This window comes from Artemia franciscana, chromosome 9, assembly GCF_032884065.1.
Source record: "Artemia franciscana chromosome 9, ASM3288406v1, whole genome shotgun sequence".
Classification (NCBI taxonomy): Eukaryota; Metazoa; Arthropoda; class Branchiopoda; order Anostraca; family Artemiidae; genus Artemia; species Artemia franciscana.
Window position 1 is genome coordinate 47,222,724 of NC_088871.1, and position 20,219 is coordinate 47,242,942.

General features: G+C 35.1%; 1 protein-coding gene across 12 annotated transcripts in view; it reads right to left on the reverse strand.

The window, feature by feature from the left end:
• Positions 1–1,033: 1,033 nt before the first annotated feature.
• LOC136031495 (uncharacterized) overlaps positions 1,034–20,219 on the reverse strand; it is a 43,634-nt gene continuing 24,448 nt past the window's right edge. For 10 of the 12 annotated variants that reach the window (XR_010618519.1, XR_010618522.1, XR_010618517.1 and 7 more), the window contains 2 exons: positions 17,269–17,422; positions 1,034–1,229 (listed from right to left, as the gene is read on the reverse strand). Coding sequence is in view for 6 of the 12 variants with exons in the window: in XM_065711148.1 (XP_065567220.1) it covers positions 1,087–1,229; positions 17,269–17,422 (297 nt within the window). In the remaining 6 variants the exon portion in view is untranslated. Of the gene's footprint in view, positions 1,230–9,531; positions 9,901–17,268; positions 17,423–20,219 lie in introns of those variants that run through there. The other 2 variants (XM_065711150.1, XM_065711147.1) reach the window with 1 other exon arrangement.

A 20,219-nucleotide genomic window follows, 5' to 3' on the forward strand; every position in this document is an offset into this window, starting at 1 on the left:
GGTGTCTACTGCACAGTTCCGTTGAGAGGGAATCTTTCAACTCCTAAAGTGGACAAAAAGCTTTGGATTATAAGGATATCCTGAGGGAAAATTCTTGAAGAAAATGAAATTTTGAAAAAAGAGCATTTAAAGAAAAAAAAGCACACTGAAAGAAAAATATTTTAAAGTAGTATGTAACGTCCCATATGCTCATGGGCATTACGTAACACCTACATGTGTATCCTCCCAAGTTACGGGAGGGGATTCCATCTTGACCGGTGGGCCCTGACCTCCAACATCCCATGTTTGAATATGTCATTGTCAATAAATCTAACATGTCGTGCCAGTTTGCGTCTCCCTCAACATAAGTAAACGACCACCTACGTCCTGAAGAAAATTAATAACACCTGCTTGCTGTCATGGGATGGTAGGATCTGTGTGCGTTTGTATAGATGACCGAGGGCTACTATTTGCTAAAAATGATTGGATATGTTTGTCGTGGAATTGCGGGATATGGGCCTTGTCAGAATGTTGGGACATGCTTGTCATTGAATGTAGTGTTTGCTAGGTACCCCCGTTGGAATTGGTTGCTAGCCCCCATGCAAGTTGAAACCACTTGCTAAGGGCCGGCGTCTTGAAGGCTCCCTTACTAGTGCGTGCCAAGGGTTTTTCCTGGTCCTCATGGGTTTTTTAGCAATCAAAGAAACCATTACGTAACAGACACCTGCGTCTCGAAGAACACTCCTTATGAGTGTTCTTTCCTAAAAATATGACGAAAACAAACCCCTATTACTTAACAATCCGTTGTACTATACCGTTACAGGTGCACTATGTTATTGCGTAAGACCCAGGTGCTTGAGGGACTAGTAGCTCCAATAGTATGCCCCACTATGGGCATCATCGCATTCAAAGGCCTGTCACTACTCTTAGTTGACGGTAGAATTCTGCATAAGAGCTCTTTCACTAAGAAAAGAGCAATTCCAGTCTAGTATGCCCATTGGAATGCTTTTTCCTTATACAGTTGCTGCAAATAGTACTACAATAAATGAAATAGTAAGCCTTACAGTTTATTTAATACAATCACAAACAAATTTATAAAGTGAATGATCACTTTTCCTGAACTCTTTTAAAGCGTATTCCGTCACCAGTTCGAATACAGTCTTCATATTTGAATAGCATCTCTCTTAAGCTATTAATCGATTTACCATCATATCCAACAAGTCGCAGGATCATGTTTGGAGACATTTTTTCTGAAAAAAAGAAAAACTTTACTTTTTTAAATGATGTTTTCTATCAGAACAAACAGGAAATTCTATCATCTTCTATGTATTATCGCCAGTGCCTTGTTTTTGCTTTTGTACCTTTTTCTTTAAGGAAAGTATCTTAAATGTACTATCGAAAGACAAACATTTAGAACTTGAAACTTTGCAAAGACTAGAAAAAGCTTAATTCGTTGGAGACGCTCACTTTGTAAGTTCTAACTCCAAAACTATCAGAGTATCAACTCATTAGGGCTAGCTATACCACAGCCCAACACTAATTGTTGTCTTTAAAGCAAGGAATGAAGGAATGTTAATGAATTCTTTTAAGCCTCGTCTTGATAAACATCATTCAACCTGGCAGGAGCAGGGCTGACTTCGACCGGACAGCCAATCGTGGAAATCGGAAAATTCGAAGGCTGTCCAGCTATATTGACTGTCCAACTGGAGCCGCCTGTTCAAAATGATCCGCTTAAGAAAAGTGCTTCTGGAAGGGTGAATGATGTCTAATAAGAGGAGGAATTATAGATCGGTATCGGTGTGGAAAATAATACGTAACATTATTCCTGGTCTCGTTGTAGAGCTACCCTTTAGGCCACTCTGTAGAGACAATTTTCTAGGGGATAAGCTAAAGAAAAGTTTAAATTACTGTGATGTGGATGAATAAGCAAAAATGTCAATTATAAACAATTCTGTCTTTGGTGTTTGTTATACCAGGGGTGAGAATGGAATAAGGGAAGTATTCAAAAGTGAGTAGCTTAACCAGACTAATATAAGGTTTCAATAACTGTATTCTACACCCCCCAGCTCTTTTTCAACATATTCAACATTCAACATATTCAAACGTATCAATTCAATTCTTTCTAAGTGGGTTCTCTCCTTTTCTTGCCGTTTTTCAAGATGATAAGAAAACACACAGGAACACAGCCCACCATATTCACCCGAAAACAGACAGGAAAGAACTTTTGACAAATAATTTCGCTTGGTACTACATCCACCTGAAAAGACCTGATCGATGAAGAAACAAAGTTCATATCGAAGATCTAAAGAAATAAGACGGGCTTTAGCACCACTAAAACACACTGCTATCTATGAAAGTGAGATTTGATGTAATATCAATGAGTTTTTTATAGGAATTTATACACCTCCTTCGTGCGATGTTTTCTTCTTTGTGCCATTGCTTGTCAAGGCAACAAGGCAGTTGCATAGGCACTAATCGAAGGCAGAGTTGCCAACCCTTGTGATTTATCGCTATTTCTAGCGATTTTTTCTGTTGCCTGGTGATTTTCTTCTAGCTAGTGATTTATGTTCTAAAACCTAGCGGCTTTTTCCTAAATCTAGTGATTTTTCAAAACATAGCGTGTAGATTCATGATTCAATCGAATAAATTATACAAGAAGCTAATTAATAAAAAAAAACGCAAAATGGTGTTTCAGTACAGTTCCTAATATGTTCCAGGTTAGCATTTATGCAAATATACCGCCTTTGAAACTACCAATTTCCCACCATATGTTCAAATCAGATATAGACCTCAAAGCGTTATTATCAAGGTAATAGATGAACCTAGTTAATTGCAAAATTAGTAAAAATGTTCTATACTTTCCTATTTCACAGCGTTTGCTCAGGTCGAATTTTTGTCTCATGTTTATGGGGTCTTTTCTCTATAATCTATAAGTTCTAAATTAAATTTTCTTGTGTTAAAATTTTTGAAAGTGGAGAGAATACTGGGTATGAATACACCCTCTACATCTGCAAATAAACACAAATGGAGTAATTGAAAAATAAGAAGGTAGTTATATATTAAATATAGTTTTCTAAATGAAAAAGAAATCATTGAAAAAAACTTGGTGCTTTTTTATAATGGGATTTGTAATATAACTAGATAGATTAAATCGATTACAGTTTGGTGTTTGAAGTTGGTTGGGAGTAAGAGGGTGGGGATCCAACCTGGGAATGGTCTAATGGTTTTAATCTTTACCTCTAATATCCAATCGAAACTCCAATAAAGCAGCTTTGGTTGAAAGGTTACAAAACTATTCCTTTAGATTTAATATGACCCACGCACGCCATGAGGATAGGTCTGGGGATGAAACTATGCTAAGGATAATAAGAATAATGTACAATCTATGAAAACCAGTTTCATAGCCACAAAGACAAATAACGGGTGACAGAATGCATTAGATTGTATAACTTGGGCTATATATTTGTACATTAGGGGGTTGGGGGTAAGTTTAGGTTACTTTAACCACGCATCCCTCAATTTGCAAATATATATCCCAAATTATATTATTATATAAACTAAAGTATTATATTTTCATCATATTTTGGCATATTTTATTAGAATTATTATAACTTTACTTTTTGAGTGTGTTCCGCATAATTAGCGAGTACCTTTTTTTTTTTAAAGAAGCAGTAAGTCCGATGTTTATCGAAATTTGTGAAGGGTGGGATAAATTTTTTCAATGAAAATATTAAAAGCCATTTTCAAAATTGTCGCTGGCGTCCCAGTAATTATACAAGCTCAACTAGAGTAAAAAGAAAATAGTTCTTATAGTTTTTGGGGAAAAAATGAGGTTTTGAATCAACAAGGAAAAAATTGAAAAGAAAAAGCAAATATTTTGATTAGATCAGTTGTCCAATGCCAATTGTACCAATTCCGGAAAATACAAGGAAGAAGCAAGGATTTTGCTCTATTCTCTGCGCAAAAAATGCAAAAAGACATGTTTCTAAATTTAAAGGGTAATTTTTGCTTGAGAAAATACAAAAAGTCAATCTAAAGGTATTTTTTTCACATTTAGGGCGGTAATTTTACCCCTTTTCTGTAGGTGCGCCTGTATAGAATATAGTAAAGAAGCAAAACAACTGATAATTACAATGACAAAGAGTACTATAATTCTAGTGATCTCTAGAGATTTCTATTCAATAATCTAGTAATTTATTTGCTAATTTAATGATTTTTTTTTCAAGAATCTAGTGTATTTCTTTCAGCGGGTGGCAACCCTGGTTAGAGATGACAGCCGGAAGGAGGAAACATTCAGAAACGGAAATTTGCAAAGCAGCTTTGGTTAGCACTGAAAAAGAGATTTGGGCACTGCAAAACCATCTTTCTGAGTACGCTAATTCACCAAACTCATTTGTTACTCCCTTCAAATTACCTGTTCTTCTAGCTTCACTTGTTAAATGACCTGGTATGGTTTTAACATAGCTTTTTACTCTTCTTTGAAGAACTCTTCTGAAAAACAATTTTTAAATCATTTCTTTCTGCTTCTTCATTGACATTGTTTTATTATGACGTTAATCCTGGGAGTATGCGAATAATTCTTATGAACGTTTTGCTGAGATTTTATGTTCTCTGTGCAGCCTTTCGTTCTATTATTTTTTTGCAGTCCTACGAATTTAATTTTTCCAGCGTAAGACAACAATTTTGCTGTTATTTGATAGATTAGATTAAGCTTCATTTATCTACCTAGTTAAATTCTTAAGATTTGCTCTGCATTTTTTAAAAAGTAAACACACATATTGAAAAGCATTGAAAACCATATAAAAGTTATCAATTTTTTTCGGTCTATTTTCTTTTTCAAGAAAAAGTAATGAATATCATAATTTTGGTTTGGTAAATGGATAGATTTGAAATTAATGATTACAATGGTAAGTATCTTGTCTTTTCGGTGCAAGTTATAGCTGTAGGATCGTCATAAAATCATCCTTTTCACGGGTAATATAAGCCTTAAATACCAAAATATCTGACAGCATTTTAAATTTAGGTGAAACTTAATATTCAGTGAAAACTTTCATTCAGCCGTAGTTTTGTGCAACCATTTTTTAACTATATTTTTTACTAAGAAAGAAGGAGTGGTCGCGGAGGGAGATTTTCACTCGCACAGACTTATTTCATATTCTGTTAAACAAGGTGCCCCGTTCCTATCTTTTTCCTAAGAAATAGGGGGTAGCAGGAGTTGGAAACTCTTAAAATGGTCGGCTTTTTGTATCAAATTAAATAAAAAAAAACACAAGTTTTTTCAATTGAAAGTAAGGAGCGACATTCAAACTTAAAACGAACAGAAATTATTCCGTATATGAAAGGGGCTATCTCCTCCTCACCGCCCCGCTCTTTAAGCTAGAGTTTCACTCTTTGTCACAGTTATAATTAAAAAAATTAGCGTAAAGAGCAGGACGTTGAGGAGGGGACAGCCCCTTTCATATATGGAATAATTTCCGTTAGTTTTAAGTTTTAATATTGCTTCTTATTTTCAGTTGATTTTTTTTTATTTAATTTCCGAACATTTTTGAATTAATGTATATTTTGGTTTTGGCTCACCATACATGAATAATTAAAACGAAATTTGCATATCAATTTTTTTTGGCCAAATGGCTTTCTCATAGTTTTGATCTTTAGTTTATAGTTTGAACAGCACAAACACATTAAAAAAAAAAAAAAAAAAGGAGATAGAAGGAGAAAGGGAAAACTGTTTTCCTAAATTAGTAATTAATATAGACCAGCACTTGAATGAGGCCAACGCAAAAAGTTCCCCTGAAAATGTCTGTACACTTCCCAATAACCATTACTATATGTAAACAATGGTTAAAGTTTGTTGCCTGAAGCCCCTCCCCCGAGGACTCTGGGGATTAAATCATCCCCAAATACATAGTTATTAGGTTTTTCGACTATGCTGAACAACTTGGCTATCTCAAAATTTTGATCTGGTGACTTTGGGAAAAAATGAGCGTGGGAGGGGGCCTAGGTACCATCCAATTTTTTGGTCACTTTAAAAGGGCACTATAAATTTTAATTTCCGACAGAATGAGCCCTCTCACGACATTCTAGGACCCCTGGGTGATACAATCACTCCTGGGAAAAAAGCAAAGATACACGCATCTGTGATCTGTCTTCTGGCAAAAATACGAAATTCCACAGTTTTGTAGATAGGAGCTTAATACTTCTACAATGATTTTGATAAGATTTTACGATTGTTTCGGGGAGTTTTCTTCTATTTTCTAAAATGAGGCAAATTTTCTTAGGCTCTTAACTTTTGATGGGTAATACAAAACGTGATGAAACTTATATGTTTAAAATCAGCATAAAAATACGATTCTTTTGATGTAACTATTGTTATCAGAATTCGTTTTTTAGAGTTTCGGTCACTACTGAGCCGGGTCGCTCTTTACTACAGTTCGTTACCACAAATTGTTTGATCATGCAGAAGAAAATCATTGCATGTTTGTGATTTAAATAAGCTGCTGCCTGCCTACTTTGCTGCTAAAAACTGGAAGTGACATAAAAATAAACAAAGCTTGGGGTTTATACCTTTGTAAAGTGACCCTGGATGTAGTTCCTTTTTACAGAGTCAGAGTCAAGTTGTTCGTGTATTGGATCAGAATAATATTTGCATCAAAACAGGAGTCAGTTTTTCGCACCGAGTTAGTTTACAGCAAATAAAGTAAAATGGTAGGTTCAAGGGGGTTTAAGGGGTTTGAACCCTCTTCCTCCCCAAAATCTTTGTCCGGCCGTAGAAACGTAACAAAAATGAATAAAAACAAACTTTGATGTGTTTTCGTAAGTCTTTTTTGTAAACCCCATGTGAAAAATCTTTTGGTAGACCTTCCCCCAAAACAATCCTAGATACGGCCCTGCCTGTAGTGCACACAAAATTTGATTGCTTGCAAAATATTTAGAAAATAAACTATAGAGAAAAAGAAAATAGATTCTTTGATAAAATAGCATCAACATTTGAGACGCAATACAGAAAGTCAAAAAATATCGTAAACATTTGATACCATATTTTTACCTTCTTATCTAAGGTCATTGGCTCACCTATGTCTTAGGATCTATGGCATGAAACGTATTTATTTTCACTGGTTTTTCAAGTCCTAAACTAAAGCGTACGTAATTTACGTAGGATCAGAAGTTCAATAAAAAGATGACTGTTACATCACATTCTTTCCAATAACATATTGCCGTATCTGTACGATGAATGACCAAATAATTTGAGTTATATACATTTTTAGGGTCAGATTTGCATGCTGAATCAATTAGGGGAACCATTTGTCTATTTCACGTACAAAAAAAAGGTTCAAAAGCTACAATGTAAACAGTTCTTAAGTACCATGTTAATGGTAAATGGTAAATGATATTTAATTTTTTACCATTAACATTAAATGTTAATGGTAAGTTATTATATGTTAAATATATTTTTTTACATTTTGTGGGTTTTTCAACTATGTTTCTGTCATTTAACCTTTATTGCTATAGCGTGGGGGACTGGAGCATTAAATCCCTTGAACTTACTATAAGGCTCATTATACTTTTGAGCAAACAAATATACAAAAGTTTTTTTAAAATATGAAGTAGAAATTGGACTTTAAAATTTATCAGAAATTAAGTTGCATTAGAAATAGTGCAACGTGTGACAAAGAATAAAAACAAATGTCAAACATTTACATTTTGTTAAAGTTTTGACAAATTACTTGAGTTGCAGCCCCCTTCCCTTCCATTGGAGCTATTTTCAGTCAATTATGTTGACTATCCTAAAATGTTAAATTACGTAAGAACTTCTCATTGAGAAATGTATTCTTTACAATTTTTTAGTTTACATAGACTAAAAATTAGAGATTAAATTTTCAAATTTTGGTCGATATTTAGTGTAAGCTTTTCAGTTTCCACAAAGGCGCATCCCCTTCGAATCACGGTCTGGACACTTTTTTCTTAGAAACTTCTTCAAGACGCAGGTCTTGTTAATTCTCTTTGAGACGAAGGTGCTTTTTACGTAATAGGAAGCGTTAGAGCTCAGTGACCCGCCGAAGCAAGATGCAAACGTAGGCGTTACGAAATAGATTCTTTGATTGCTTACAAAACCCGCGAGGGTCAGAAAAACCTTCAGGGGGCCCCATCAAATCAAGTTTTCATTGGTTGTTACGTAATACGACTTGTTAGAGCTCAGGATCTGCTAGTCAAGACACAACTGTACGCGTTACGTAATAGTGTTTTTAATTGTTCAAAAATCCGCGAGGGTCAGGGAATAACCTTCAGGGGGTCCCCACCAAATCATGCTTTTCTTTGTTTATTACGAAATAGGGAGTTTTTTCTTCAAGACATTCTTCAAGACATTTTAACACGTTTTTAAAGACATTTTTCTTCAAGACGTTTTTCAAGATGCTTTAAGGCATTTGAAGACATTTCTTAAGACATTTTCTTCAAGACACTTTTCAAGACATTTCAAGACGTTTTTAGGACATTTTTCTTCGAGACGTTTTCCAAGAAATGTCAAGACCTTTTTAAAGAGATTTTTCTTCTAGGCGTTTTTCAAGACATTCCAAGACGTTTTTAATACATTTTTCTTCAAAATATTTTTCTTCAAGATTTTAATACATTTTTCTTCAAGACGTTTTTCTTCAAGATTTTAATACATTTTTCTTCAAGACATTTTTGCTACAAGATTTCTTTGGTTCTTACGTAATAGGGAATTTTTACCTGTGTTAAGGATGACGCATTCTCGCGTGACTTGCTTCATCTGGCCCCGTAGAGAACCTCCGCTTGTAACTGAAGAGGACACACGCCTGGGCTGTTACGAAATGACAATACACACGTGGGTGCTACGTAATAGTTCGAGGGATTTTTTCTTCAGGATTTCATTTTTCTTTCAAGACGTTGTTTTTTTTCAATATTTTTTTCTCAGGGAACCTCTATATTCCAAAAATTATTTGTCCCCTTTAGGAATCGAAAGAGATTTGCAGTCAGCGCAGACAGCTGGGACAAGAAACCTTCCTCGATTTTTTTTTTTAAATTCGGGGAATAGTTTCGAATGGAAATGTTTCGAAAAATCTATGGATCGCATGTTTCCTGTGTCTGAAATAATTGACATGTGGGAGAGAAAATCGATTTTTCGATAACAGTTATATTTGACGTCCAACTCCTTGTTAAGTAATACTTTAAATGGTATTATCAGATAATATGGGGGTTTGCTCTTAAACTTTTTTTAGAAATAGAGTCTTTTCCCTGTTGGAACTTGAATGCACCAACAGAGGTGAAATAAAAGCAAGAGTATCATTATGGCTAAAATATGGTACACCTTCACATACGATCAAGAGTCTATTTTTTCCTCTTCACAACACATTTTTACAATTATATTATAATTAATTTTGAACGAGCATATCTATGTGCATAGGCTACAAGATGCTTAAATTGTATTTGTGAAACATTTTGAATGTTTATCCTGGAACAAGAAATCTAAAGAATTAAGGGTATTTTTTGTACATACAATTTTTATTAATATAACAAATTTGCAGGCATTTTTAAAACACTTTATTCTTAGGACACTTAAATAAATATTATTAAGGTAGAAGGGGGATATTTTCATACAGATAGTCGTTCAATTGAAGACAATCAACATAAATGCGTAGAAATTCACGATAAGTATATCCATAACATCAAAAATATATTACTGCATGAAAATCATTACTTTTAAGCAATAAATCCAGATGTATTGAGAGGAGGGATGACATATTAGATGTAAATTCAAGTGGGCACAGGACATGTGACTTAATTCTATATTTTTTCATTTTTCTTGGTACTTTTTCTTGCAATTCCCAGCTTGTGACTCTCAATGGTTGACACCTGGCACCTTCTGACAAGCATTATCACACAATGACATTTTTGGGCATTCTCCTACAAAAATATCCGTTTGCACTAGAATTAATTGTTTAAACTTAATGAAAAATCCCCAATAGCGTTTCTTCTGGGGACTCCTGGCAATTAAAGACAGTGTAGCATAATATACCAGCACAATGACACCCTTTGGCGCATAAAGAGTTGTTTGTGGATGGGAGGATTTTCAAGCGAGAATTTCTAATATACTTTAGATTTATAAATACGACTTTTATCAATCAATGGGGCAAATTTTCCTTGGGGGAGAACTTTTGGCCGGATTTTCCAGAGGAGAACTTTCTGGTGATGGAATTTTCCTTGAATTTTCTTTCTTTTGACATCATTACAACGTTCGGCAGGTACGCTAGTTCATGCATAAAAATTAAGCCAGTATTGCCCGAGAAATAGTTAATATTTATAATTCTTTTACTATTGTGCTTACAAATTCAGATTTCTTAAGCCATATGAAGAAGAAAAGCCTAAAAACTACCTTCTAAAGTGGTAAGTGCAATCAGTTAAATGGAATAAATTATCATTTAGAAATATTTCATGCAATCTTTTTTTCTAAAAGTGTTTAGTCATTGGACTAATTTGTTCACTTAGTTTGAAATTAAGGGAATAGCAGAAGGTGGCTTAAAAATTAGTTTCGATGATCGCGTATAGACACACACCCAGATAAGCTATGCCAATCAAATTTTCATACACTTTATCTACAGTGTCCTCTAGACCCTCCCTCTAAATTAGCTTAACAAACTAGCGTGGGCATTAATGTCAAAAACTGTCTATTTAAGTTGTTCCCTAAGAGATATTTGTTATAGAATACTATTGTATAATTAAACTTTCATCTTCCTTATCTATATTGTCCTTCTGATCCTCCCTTTGAAATTAGCTTAACAAACTAGCGTTAGCATTAACGTCAGAAACTGTGTAGCTAAGTTGTTCCCAAAGAGAGGATTCGCTATGAAATGTAATTTCTTAACAAAACTTTTATCCTCCTTATCTGTATTGTCCTGCTGATCCTCCCTCTAATATTAGCTTAACAAACCAGCGTTGACACTAACGTCAAAAACTATTTGGTTAAGTTGATCCCTAAGAGATATTTGTTATAAAATATTATTGTTTAATCAAACTTTCAGCTTTCTTATCTATATTGTTCTTCTGATCCTCCCTTTGAAATTAGCTTAACAGACTAGCGTTTTTATTAACGTCAAAAACTGTTTAGTTAAGTTGCTCCCAAAGAGAGGATCCGCTTTGAAATGTAATTGTTATGAAAAGTAATGGTTTAATAAAACTTTTATCCTGCTTATCTACATTGTCCGGCTGATGCTCCCTCAGAGAAAAGCTTCACAATTTAGCGTTGGCATTTTCGTCAAAAACTACTTAGTTAAGTTGCTCCCAAAAAGATATTTGTTATAAAACATTATTGTTAATCAAATTTTCCTATTCGTTATCTACATTGTCCTGCTGATTCTCCTTCTATGATTAGATTGACAAATCAGCGTTGGAATTAAGGCCAGAAACTGTACAGTTAAACTGTTTCTAAAGATATAATTTTATAAAATGTTATTGTTTAATCAAAGTTTCATCCACCTTATCCACACTGTCCAGCTGATCCTTCCTCTGAGAATTTCTTAACAAACAAGCCTTGGCATTTTCATCAAAACATGTTTAGTTAAGTTGTTCCCAAAGAGATGATCCGCTATGAAATGTAATTGTTTAATAAACTTTCATGCTCCTTATTTATTGTTCTGCAGATTCTCCCTCTGAGATTAGCTTAACAAATCAGCTTTGGCATTAACGTCAAAAACTATTTAGTTAAGTTGTTTCCAAAGAGATATTTGTTGTAAAACATTTTTGCTTAATCAAACTTTCATATTCTTTATCTACATTGTCCTGCTGAGCCTCCCTCTAAGATTAGTTTAAAAAACAGCGTTGGAACTGACGCCACAAAATGCTTAGTTAAGTTTTTCCAAAGATATATTTGTTATAAAATATTATTGTTTAATCGAAGTTTCATCCACCTAATCTACATTGTCCCGCTGATTCTCCCTCTGAAAATAGCTTAACAAACCAGCGTTGGTATTTCCGTCAAAAACTGTTTAGTTACGCTGCTACCAAGGAGAGGTTCCGCTATGAAACTTAGTTGTTTGATAAAATTTTCATCCCCCTTATTTATTGTTCTGCAGATCCCCCCCCCCCTGAGATTAACTTAAGAAATCAGCGTCGGTACTAATGCCAAGAACTATTTAGTTAAGTTGTACCTAAAGAGATGATTCGTTATGAAATATAGTTGTTCAATCAAACTTTGATTCTCCTTATCTATATTGGTATGCTGATCCTTACTCTGAGTTTAGCTTAGCAAACAGGTGGTAATTACTTCAGAATTAAGCACGACCCCTAATCTTGATAGTAGCAATATGTACACAATGAAATATTTCAATATTTTTGAATGTAGATTGTAATTATAAAACGAATAATTCTGGAATTGATCAAAATGTTAAAAAACAATCGTTCCAGTAGCATTTTCCTTTCTAGAGTTATTTTTTTCTTGTTTTCCTTATCTTGTTTCTTTTTCTCAAGAAATTTTTAAGACACCTTTCTGTAAGACGTTTCAAGATGTTTCAAGACATCCCAAGACGGTTTTAAGACATTGTTTCTTCAAGACATTTTTATAAAAGTTTCAAGACATCCCAGGACGTTTTCTAAGATGTTTTTCTTCAATACCTTTTTTCTTCATGGTTTCTTTAGTTCTTACCAAATAGTTTCTCTGATTCTTAAAAAACCAACGAAGGCAAGGTGGGAAAAACCTTCAGGACCCTCTCGTGGGGGACCTTCAAGACGCTGGACATTGACAAACAATTCCAACGAGACCCCTAGCATCCAATTTCAGTAAGGCCAACCTAACCTAACCACCGGTCCGAGTCAACCACATGGAATATTATAATAACTGTTGAAAAGATCAATGCCAACACATTGAACTCATTTTCAATACTGAAGCACATGAATCATAAGATCTATCAAACCACGTGTCTTTGACCTTCAAAACCTGTTATTTGTTAGACTATAAAGGTCCTCCAAAACCAAAACAAGTCAGGCAAGATTATGTCTTCATAACATGTAAATATTGGGCCATCTAACCTAACCCGGGATACCTGTAGCCAACATTCAGCCCCCCCCCTGACGCATAAGTCTGAATTACAATCCAATTGTTACCATCAATTCCACTATAGCTATAGATGGCAGAAAAACTGTATAGGTTGGGTTGCATGAAGTTAACTACTTGTAAGTTAGGTTCATCTAGGTTAGGTTAATATGCGTGGCCACAGTTATTACCTTTGATTTCTTCGGATTGTCTCAGTTTTAGAGGTTGACCTTGATTTCTAGAGTTTGCTCTTGTTTTTTTTTTACGGTTTGGTCTGGATTTCTATGCACAGGTTATGATTTCTATGGTTTTGTCTTGATTTCTATGTATTGATCTTGATTTCAAAGCATTGTTCTGGATTAGCAAATGTTGATTTCTTGATTTTTGGGGGTTCAACTGGATTTTTAAGCCCTGGTTATGATTTCTATGGGGGTGCTCTATATTTTTACATAAGGACCTTTTGATTTTTTCGGATTGGTCTTGAGTCCTAGATGTTGCCCTTTTGATCTCTTGATTTCTTCGGATTGGGCTTGATATTTAGAAATTCGTCTTGATTTCTTCAAATTGGTTTGTATTTTAATGAATTCGTTTGGATTTCTAGGGTCTAGTCATGACTTATTTGTATTGGTCTTGATATTTAGATGCTACCCTTGGTTTTTGGATTGTTCTTGATTTTTAGATGTTGACCAAGATTTCTAGCGTTTGGTCTTGGTTTTCTTATGGTTTGGTCTGGGTTTTTATGCACTGGTCATTATTTTTGTGGAATTTTCTGGATTTCTACATATTGATGTATCGATTTTTATGCCTTGGTCTTGATGTCTATGGTTTGGCTTGGAATTCTAGGGTGGACCCTGATTATTATGAAACGTATGGATTTCTATGCAGTGCTTGTGATTTGTAAGAATTCGTGCGGATTTGTATGTATTGGTTATCATGAGGGTTGTTCTGCATTTCTACATATTAAACTCTTGATTTTGGGGTGGGGGTGCTCTTGATTTCTATTGATTGGTCTCGATTTCTCTGTATTGGTTTCTTGATTTGTGTGTTTTGATCTGGATTTCTAAAGTTCACCACTTGATTTGTTCGGTTTGGTTTTTGTTTTTAGAGGTTGGTCTAAAAACAAAGGTTGGTTTGTCTTAGAGGTTGGATTTCTTAGGGTTGGTCTTGATATTTTTACGCTGGGCCTGATTTCTTCAGTTTGGTCTTGATTTTTATGAAATCATTGGGATTTCTATATATTGGTCATGGTTTTCAGAGATTGGTCATGATTTCCGCCGTTTGGTCTTGCTTTTTATGGTTTAGTGTTGATTTCTAGCATTGGTCTCAATTTCTACAGTTTTAGCTTTATTTCTGGAGTTTGGTCTTGATTTCTATTTATTGTTAGTGATTTTTAAGGACTATTCTGGATTTCTACAGATGGATCTCTTGATTTTTGGGAGTTCTTCTGGATACCTATGAGTTGGTCATGATTTTTATGGGCTGGCTCTAGTGATCACTTTATTTCCAAGGTTTGGTCTTGATTTTTATACATTGAACTTGTCTTTTTTTCGGTTTGGTCTTGATGAATTTGTGAATATTTCTGTGGCCTGTCCATCATTTGTATGTATTTTTCTTGATTTTTAAAGTTTGCCTTTGATTTCATCGCATTAGTCATTATTTTAGAGGTTGACCCATTTTTACAGTTGGGGTTTGGTTTTTACAGTTTGGTCTGGGTTTTAAAGCACTGGTTAGGATTTATACCGTTCGGTATTGGTTTTTAGGTATAGGTTTTGATTTCTGAGGGTTGTTCAAGATTTCTAAAGATTGATCTCTTGATTACTTTGTATTGGTCTTGATTTATATGGTTGGGTCTGTATTTATACGGATGACCCTGATTTTTATGAATTCATGTGGATTACCATACATTAATTATGATTTCTATGTATTGGTCTTGCTTTTAGAGGCTGCCCTCGATTTCTAAAGTCCGGTCACTAATTGTAAGAGTTTGCCTGGATTTCTGCGGGTCGGCCTTGATGTCGATGATTTTGTCTGGGTTTATACATGTTGTGTTAATAAGGAAAAGGTCTATTCAAGAAATTATTTTAAATTCTGCTATGAATCGCCCATTTAATGTCACAGACTGGGAATTGCCATGGAATATCACAATCTAACAAAGAGATGGCAATTTTCTGCTGTTTAAGTAAAGATAATAGCCATTTCTTAGTTTATAAATTAATTTTTGAGGGAAAACTGTTGAAAAACCCTTTTAGGTGATAATATGCGCCAGAATGGTGTTATCGGGAGCTGGTACATTATGCCCAGCTGGCCTAAAGTACTAGGAGCCATCAGAAGAAACCCTAATGGGGATTTATTTGTATAAGCTAAAATGACAATTATAGTCGAAACGAATATTTATGAAGAAAAATGCTAAGAAATGTCATATGTGTGATCTTGCCTGCTACAGGGTTTTATTTGTCGGCCACTGAGTGTCAAAGACTAGGAATTGCCATCGAACATCGCAGTCTAGCAACGAAATGGCAAGTTTGCGATGTTCAAATAAAAACAATGGTCATCTTTTAGTTTATAAATTTATTTTTGAGAGAAAAAGGTTAATAGGCCCTTAGGTGTGATAGTGTGGACTATAATGGTGTCCTGGGGGCCTCCACATTGTGCCAGGCAGTCCCCAATTGCTAGAAGTCACCAGAAAAAACGCTAATTAGGGGTTTTCACATTAAGTTTAAGCGAAGGATTCTGCTATAAACGAATATTTTTGCGGGAAAACGCCCAAAAAAATAGCATATTTGCCTAATACCTAACAGAGAATGCCGTGTTTCAGTCATTCAGTCCCAAAGACTGGGAGTCATCACGAATCATAGCAGTCTAGCAATTAAATCGCAAGCTTCCGCTGTTCAACTAAGAACAGTGGCCATTTTTTAGTTTATAAATTTATTTTTGAGAGAAAAATGTTGAAAGAGCCTTAGGTTTGAAATTTCCGCCAGAAGGGTGTCATCAAAGATTGGTGTGGAACATTGTGCCACATTGGCCTCAATTGCTAGGAGGCATGAGAACAAACGCTAATGGAGATTTTTCTCATTAGGTTTAGGCGATCGATTCTAGTGTAAATGAATATTTTGGTAGGAAAATTCCCGAAAATGACATATATGCGATAATGCTTCATAGAGAATGCCGTGTTTCAGCCATTCAGTGTCACAGGATGGGAATTGCTTGGATTAGTATGTTAAGTTGGTAGGTGTTAAAAGAATTTTTTGACCGAGGGGGAGTGGGATCTAACTCCCAGTCAAAGATGCGTGGTCTTTTCATGAAAAACCCTCAAAAATATCTTAAGCTGGGTTAAATTTGTCTCTCACAAAAACTCGACCCATCTGAGATTGCCTGATAGGATGGGCTAGCCGCATTGTGTCATGGCAGCGTTAATATACATAGTCTTGGCTCAAAGAAATAGGGACATTTCCATTAAAACCACTTAGAAATAGCTCCTAATAGGGCTTAAATTTATCTCTAAAAACAAACCTCCCCCCCCCAAGGCGGGATTGCTCATTAGTACCTCTTGGTGGAAATTCTTGCTAGGGGCCAGATGTAATTGGATGCTAGGAGACCTGTTGGATTAAATGTTAGGGTTCTCACGCTTCTTTACTTCATGTTTCTTTTGGCTTTTATTTCACCTTTGTTGAGTTTTAACTCTTTTTTTGTGTTTTACGGGGCAGCCATATATTGCCATGGTGGCGTGAACTGCCTGGACAAAAAGGTTTTACAGCTAAAAGTTTAAATGGGAGGTATTAAATGAATTTTTTGGCGGTGGGGAGACTGAAATCTAAAACTCAGTCAAAAGAAACGAGGGATTTTCATTAAGACCAGTCAGAAATAGCTCTTAATAGGGATTAAATTTACCTCTAATAACAAAGGATAGGGATGTCGTAGGACTCGTCTTGGCCTCACTACTTAAATTTCACATGAATAATCTAAAGTTTTACAATTAGCTTAGACTAACTTATATTACCCGCTAAAAACTTAGCCGAAGTACAAATTGCAGTCTCTGCGACAGCATTAATCTAAACCTTAAGAAATGAATACGTGCTGGGGAGGTTTGAGGGGGAGGGATTCATTTTTTCTATTTCTTTGGAATTTACAACGTCATCCACAGATTTTGCAATTTAACTGTTTGACATAAAAGGTGCTTGAACCGTTTTCTGAAGCAATAACAACTTTAAATAAGGTATGATTCCCAGGGTAGGAATAATTTTACTTACTTGTTATTCCATGACCTTTGAGAGCTGACATGACCTTAGTCATAGGATGTCGGCCACAGCCATGAGAATTCGGCTTCATTATATAGTTATCTCGATAGCTTGCCTTAGACATGTTCAAATAGAGAAGGATAACTATTATAAGTGCCCACATTGTCTGAAAGAAAATTAGGACTATTTAATTTATGTGTACGATTCGTGTTTCTCCTGTTTTGTCTTCTTAAAATAGATCCAGGAAAAGTGTGCTCGATCTTCCTTAAAATGCCGAAATACTTCGGTATTTTCATATGAAGATATACATATCTTCATTTTAATCAAGTCAGTGTGACGTTTGAAAGACAGGTTTTCATCAACAAAATGCCCAAAAGACGAACATATTGACTGGTAAATTTCAAATGACTGAGGATAAACATGAGTTTATCCAAAATCCTGAGAATCATGAAACTTTACTTAGAAAAGTTTAGGTAAGGACAATTAAATGGGATATGCCTGCCGATTGGCCTCCATTACAAGAAATATATTTGAGTTATATTATATGTATATAATATATTGCTATATAGGTTCAAAGGGGGGTGACCACTTCCCTACTTTTCTGGCAATGGCAGTTTTAACCGATAATGGTAGTTTTTAAACATAGATCAATTGAGAGGTCCTAAAAGTTAGACTTTAGAAGAAAGAGAGGGGTTAAATGCGGTTTCATAGAGAAAAACACCCAAAAGAGCCTAGAGAAGTGAATTTAGGGTAAAGAATAGCCCCCTAGAATAACCCTAAATATGGTAAATTAAAATAAAAACTCAGGGATTAGGTAAAAAATTATTTTCTTTTAAGTAAAAGTAAAAAGAGACGTTGAAACTAACACAACCTATCATAGGCAGCACAAAGCGCTGCTTGAGTAATGAGTGAAGTTGGCACAATGTTGAATCTATTTTTATATCATAATTTTTCTTTTCGCCAAGACACTTTTTATAGAAGGAGGTGTCCTAGAAACTTTGGAAGTAAATCATTTGATCGGAAACTGAAAGTTCTAGTGCCCTTTTAAGAGTCGGAAGTGATCGGAGGGCAACTGGCTCCCATTCCAAGCACCTTTTTCCCAAATTCATCGGATCAAAATCTTAATAATAATCGTTTTGTCCAGTTTAGTTGAAAAATCAAATAGCTTTGCCTCTTGGGATGTCACCCCCCCCAAGAGCCTCTGCAGTAAGGGCTGAAAGTTATGCAATTTTCTCATTGTTTACCTGTAGTGTTTTTTTATCGGGAAAGGGGGACATCTTTGACCTTTGGTGTCCAAAAGACTAAGGTGTTAAGATGAAGCTCTTAGGGATTGTTGATTAGAGTATTGAACTAAATCAAAACACACTATATCCATGCAGGTTGTCAAAAGGGCTTATCTCAGTAATGGCTAGAGCATTAAATTAAAACTCTCAGGGAATGATGAGGGGAGCGATCGATTGACTAAAATGTAATATGTGCACCCTACTACTAATACTGCTATCAGTACAACTACTAGTACCACTACTACTAATGCTACTTGCCACATTCACAAATATGCTGTGATTGTGGAAATTACTATGTCAGCAGGACCCATCAGAATCTATAAAAATGGTTACACCAGCATAAAAAAGACATAGACACGGCATTAATTTCAAATAGTTCCAACAACTCCTTTGATTCTGCTTTAGGTTGGCATATATTTAATAATCCGTCCCACATGATACTTTTTAAAAAATCTTCACTCATTAGTAATGATTTTAGAATAAAACAGGTGGTTCGAGAATCAATCGAAATTGATCTCAAAATGAATAATAATATTTCTTTGAACAGGGACTTAGGGGAATCCTCACTAAATTCTTTATACTCAAATTTAATTAAAAACGATCTAACAAAATATTTTACTAAACCAATTTATCAAACAGTTCGTGGTAACGAACTGTAGTAAGGAGCGACCCGGCTCAATAGTAACCAAAACTCTAAAAAATGGAATTTTGATACCAATAGCTACATCAAAAGAATCGCATTTTAATGCTGGTTTTAAATATATAAGTTTCATCAAGTTTAGTCTTACCCATCAAAAGTTACGAGCCTGAGAAAATTTGCGTTATTTTAGAAAATAGGGGGAAACGCCCCCTAAAAGCCATAGAATCTTAACGAAAATCACACCATCAGATGAAGCGTATCAGAGAACCCTACTGTAGAAGTTTCGAGCTCCTATCTACAAAAATGTGGAATTTTGCATTTTTTGCCAGAAGGCAGATCACGGATGCGTGTTTATTTGTTTTTTTGTTTTTTTTTTCCCCAGGGGTGATCGTATCGACCCAGTTGTCCTAGAATGCTGCAAGAGGGCTCATTCTAACGGAAATGAAAAGTTCTAGTGCCCTTTTTAAGTGACCAAAAAAATTGGAGGGCACCTAGGCCCCCTCCCACGCTAATTATTTTCCCAAAGTCAACGGATCAAAATTCTGAGATAGCCATTTTATTCAGCGTAGTCAAAAAACCTTATAACTATGTCTTTGGGGACGACTTACTCCCCCACAGTCCCCGTGGGAGGGGCAACAAGTTACAAACTTTGACCTGTGCTTATATATAGTAATGGTTATTGGGAAGTATACAGGCGTTTTCAGGAGGATTTTTTTGGTTTGGGGGAGGGGTTGAGAAGAGGGGGATATGCTGGGGGAACTTTCCTTCGAGAATTTGTAATGGGAGAAGAAAATTTCCATGAAGGGAGAGCAGGATTTACTAGCATTATTTAAAAAAAAAACAATTAAAAAATAAAAGTGAAAAAGTTTTTTCAGCTGGAAGTAAGGAACAGCAATAAAAATTAAAACAAACAGAAATTATTACCCATATGAGGGGCTCACCTCCTTCTAATACCTCGCTCTTTACGCTAAAGTATTTTCGGTAATTTCAACTACTTATTCTACGGCTTTTGTGATTCAGGGGGTCATTCTTAATGAATT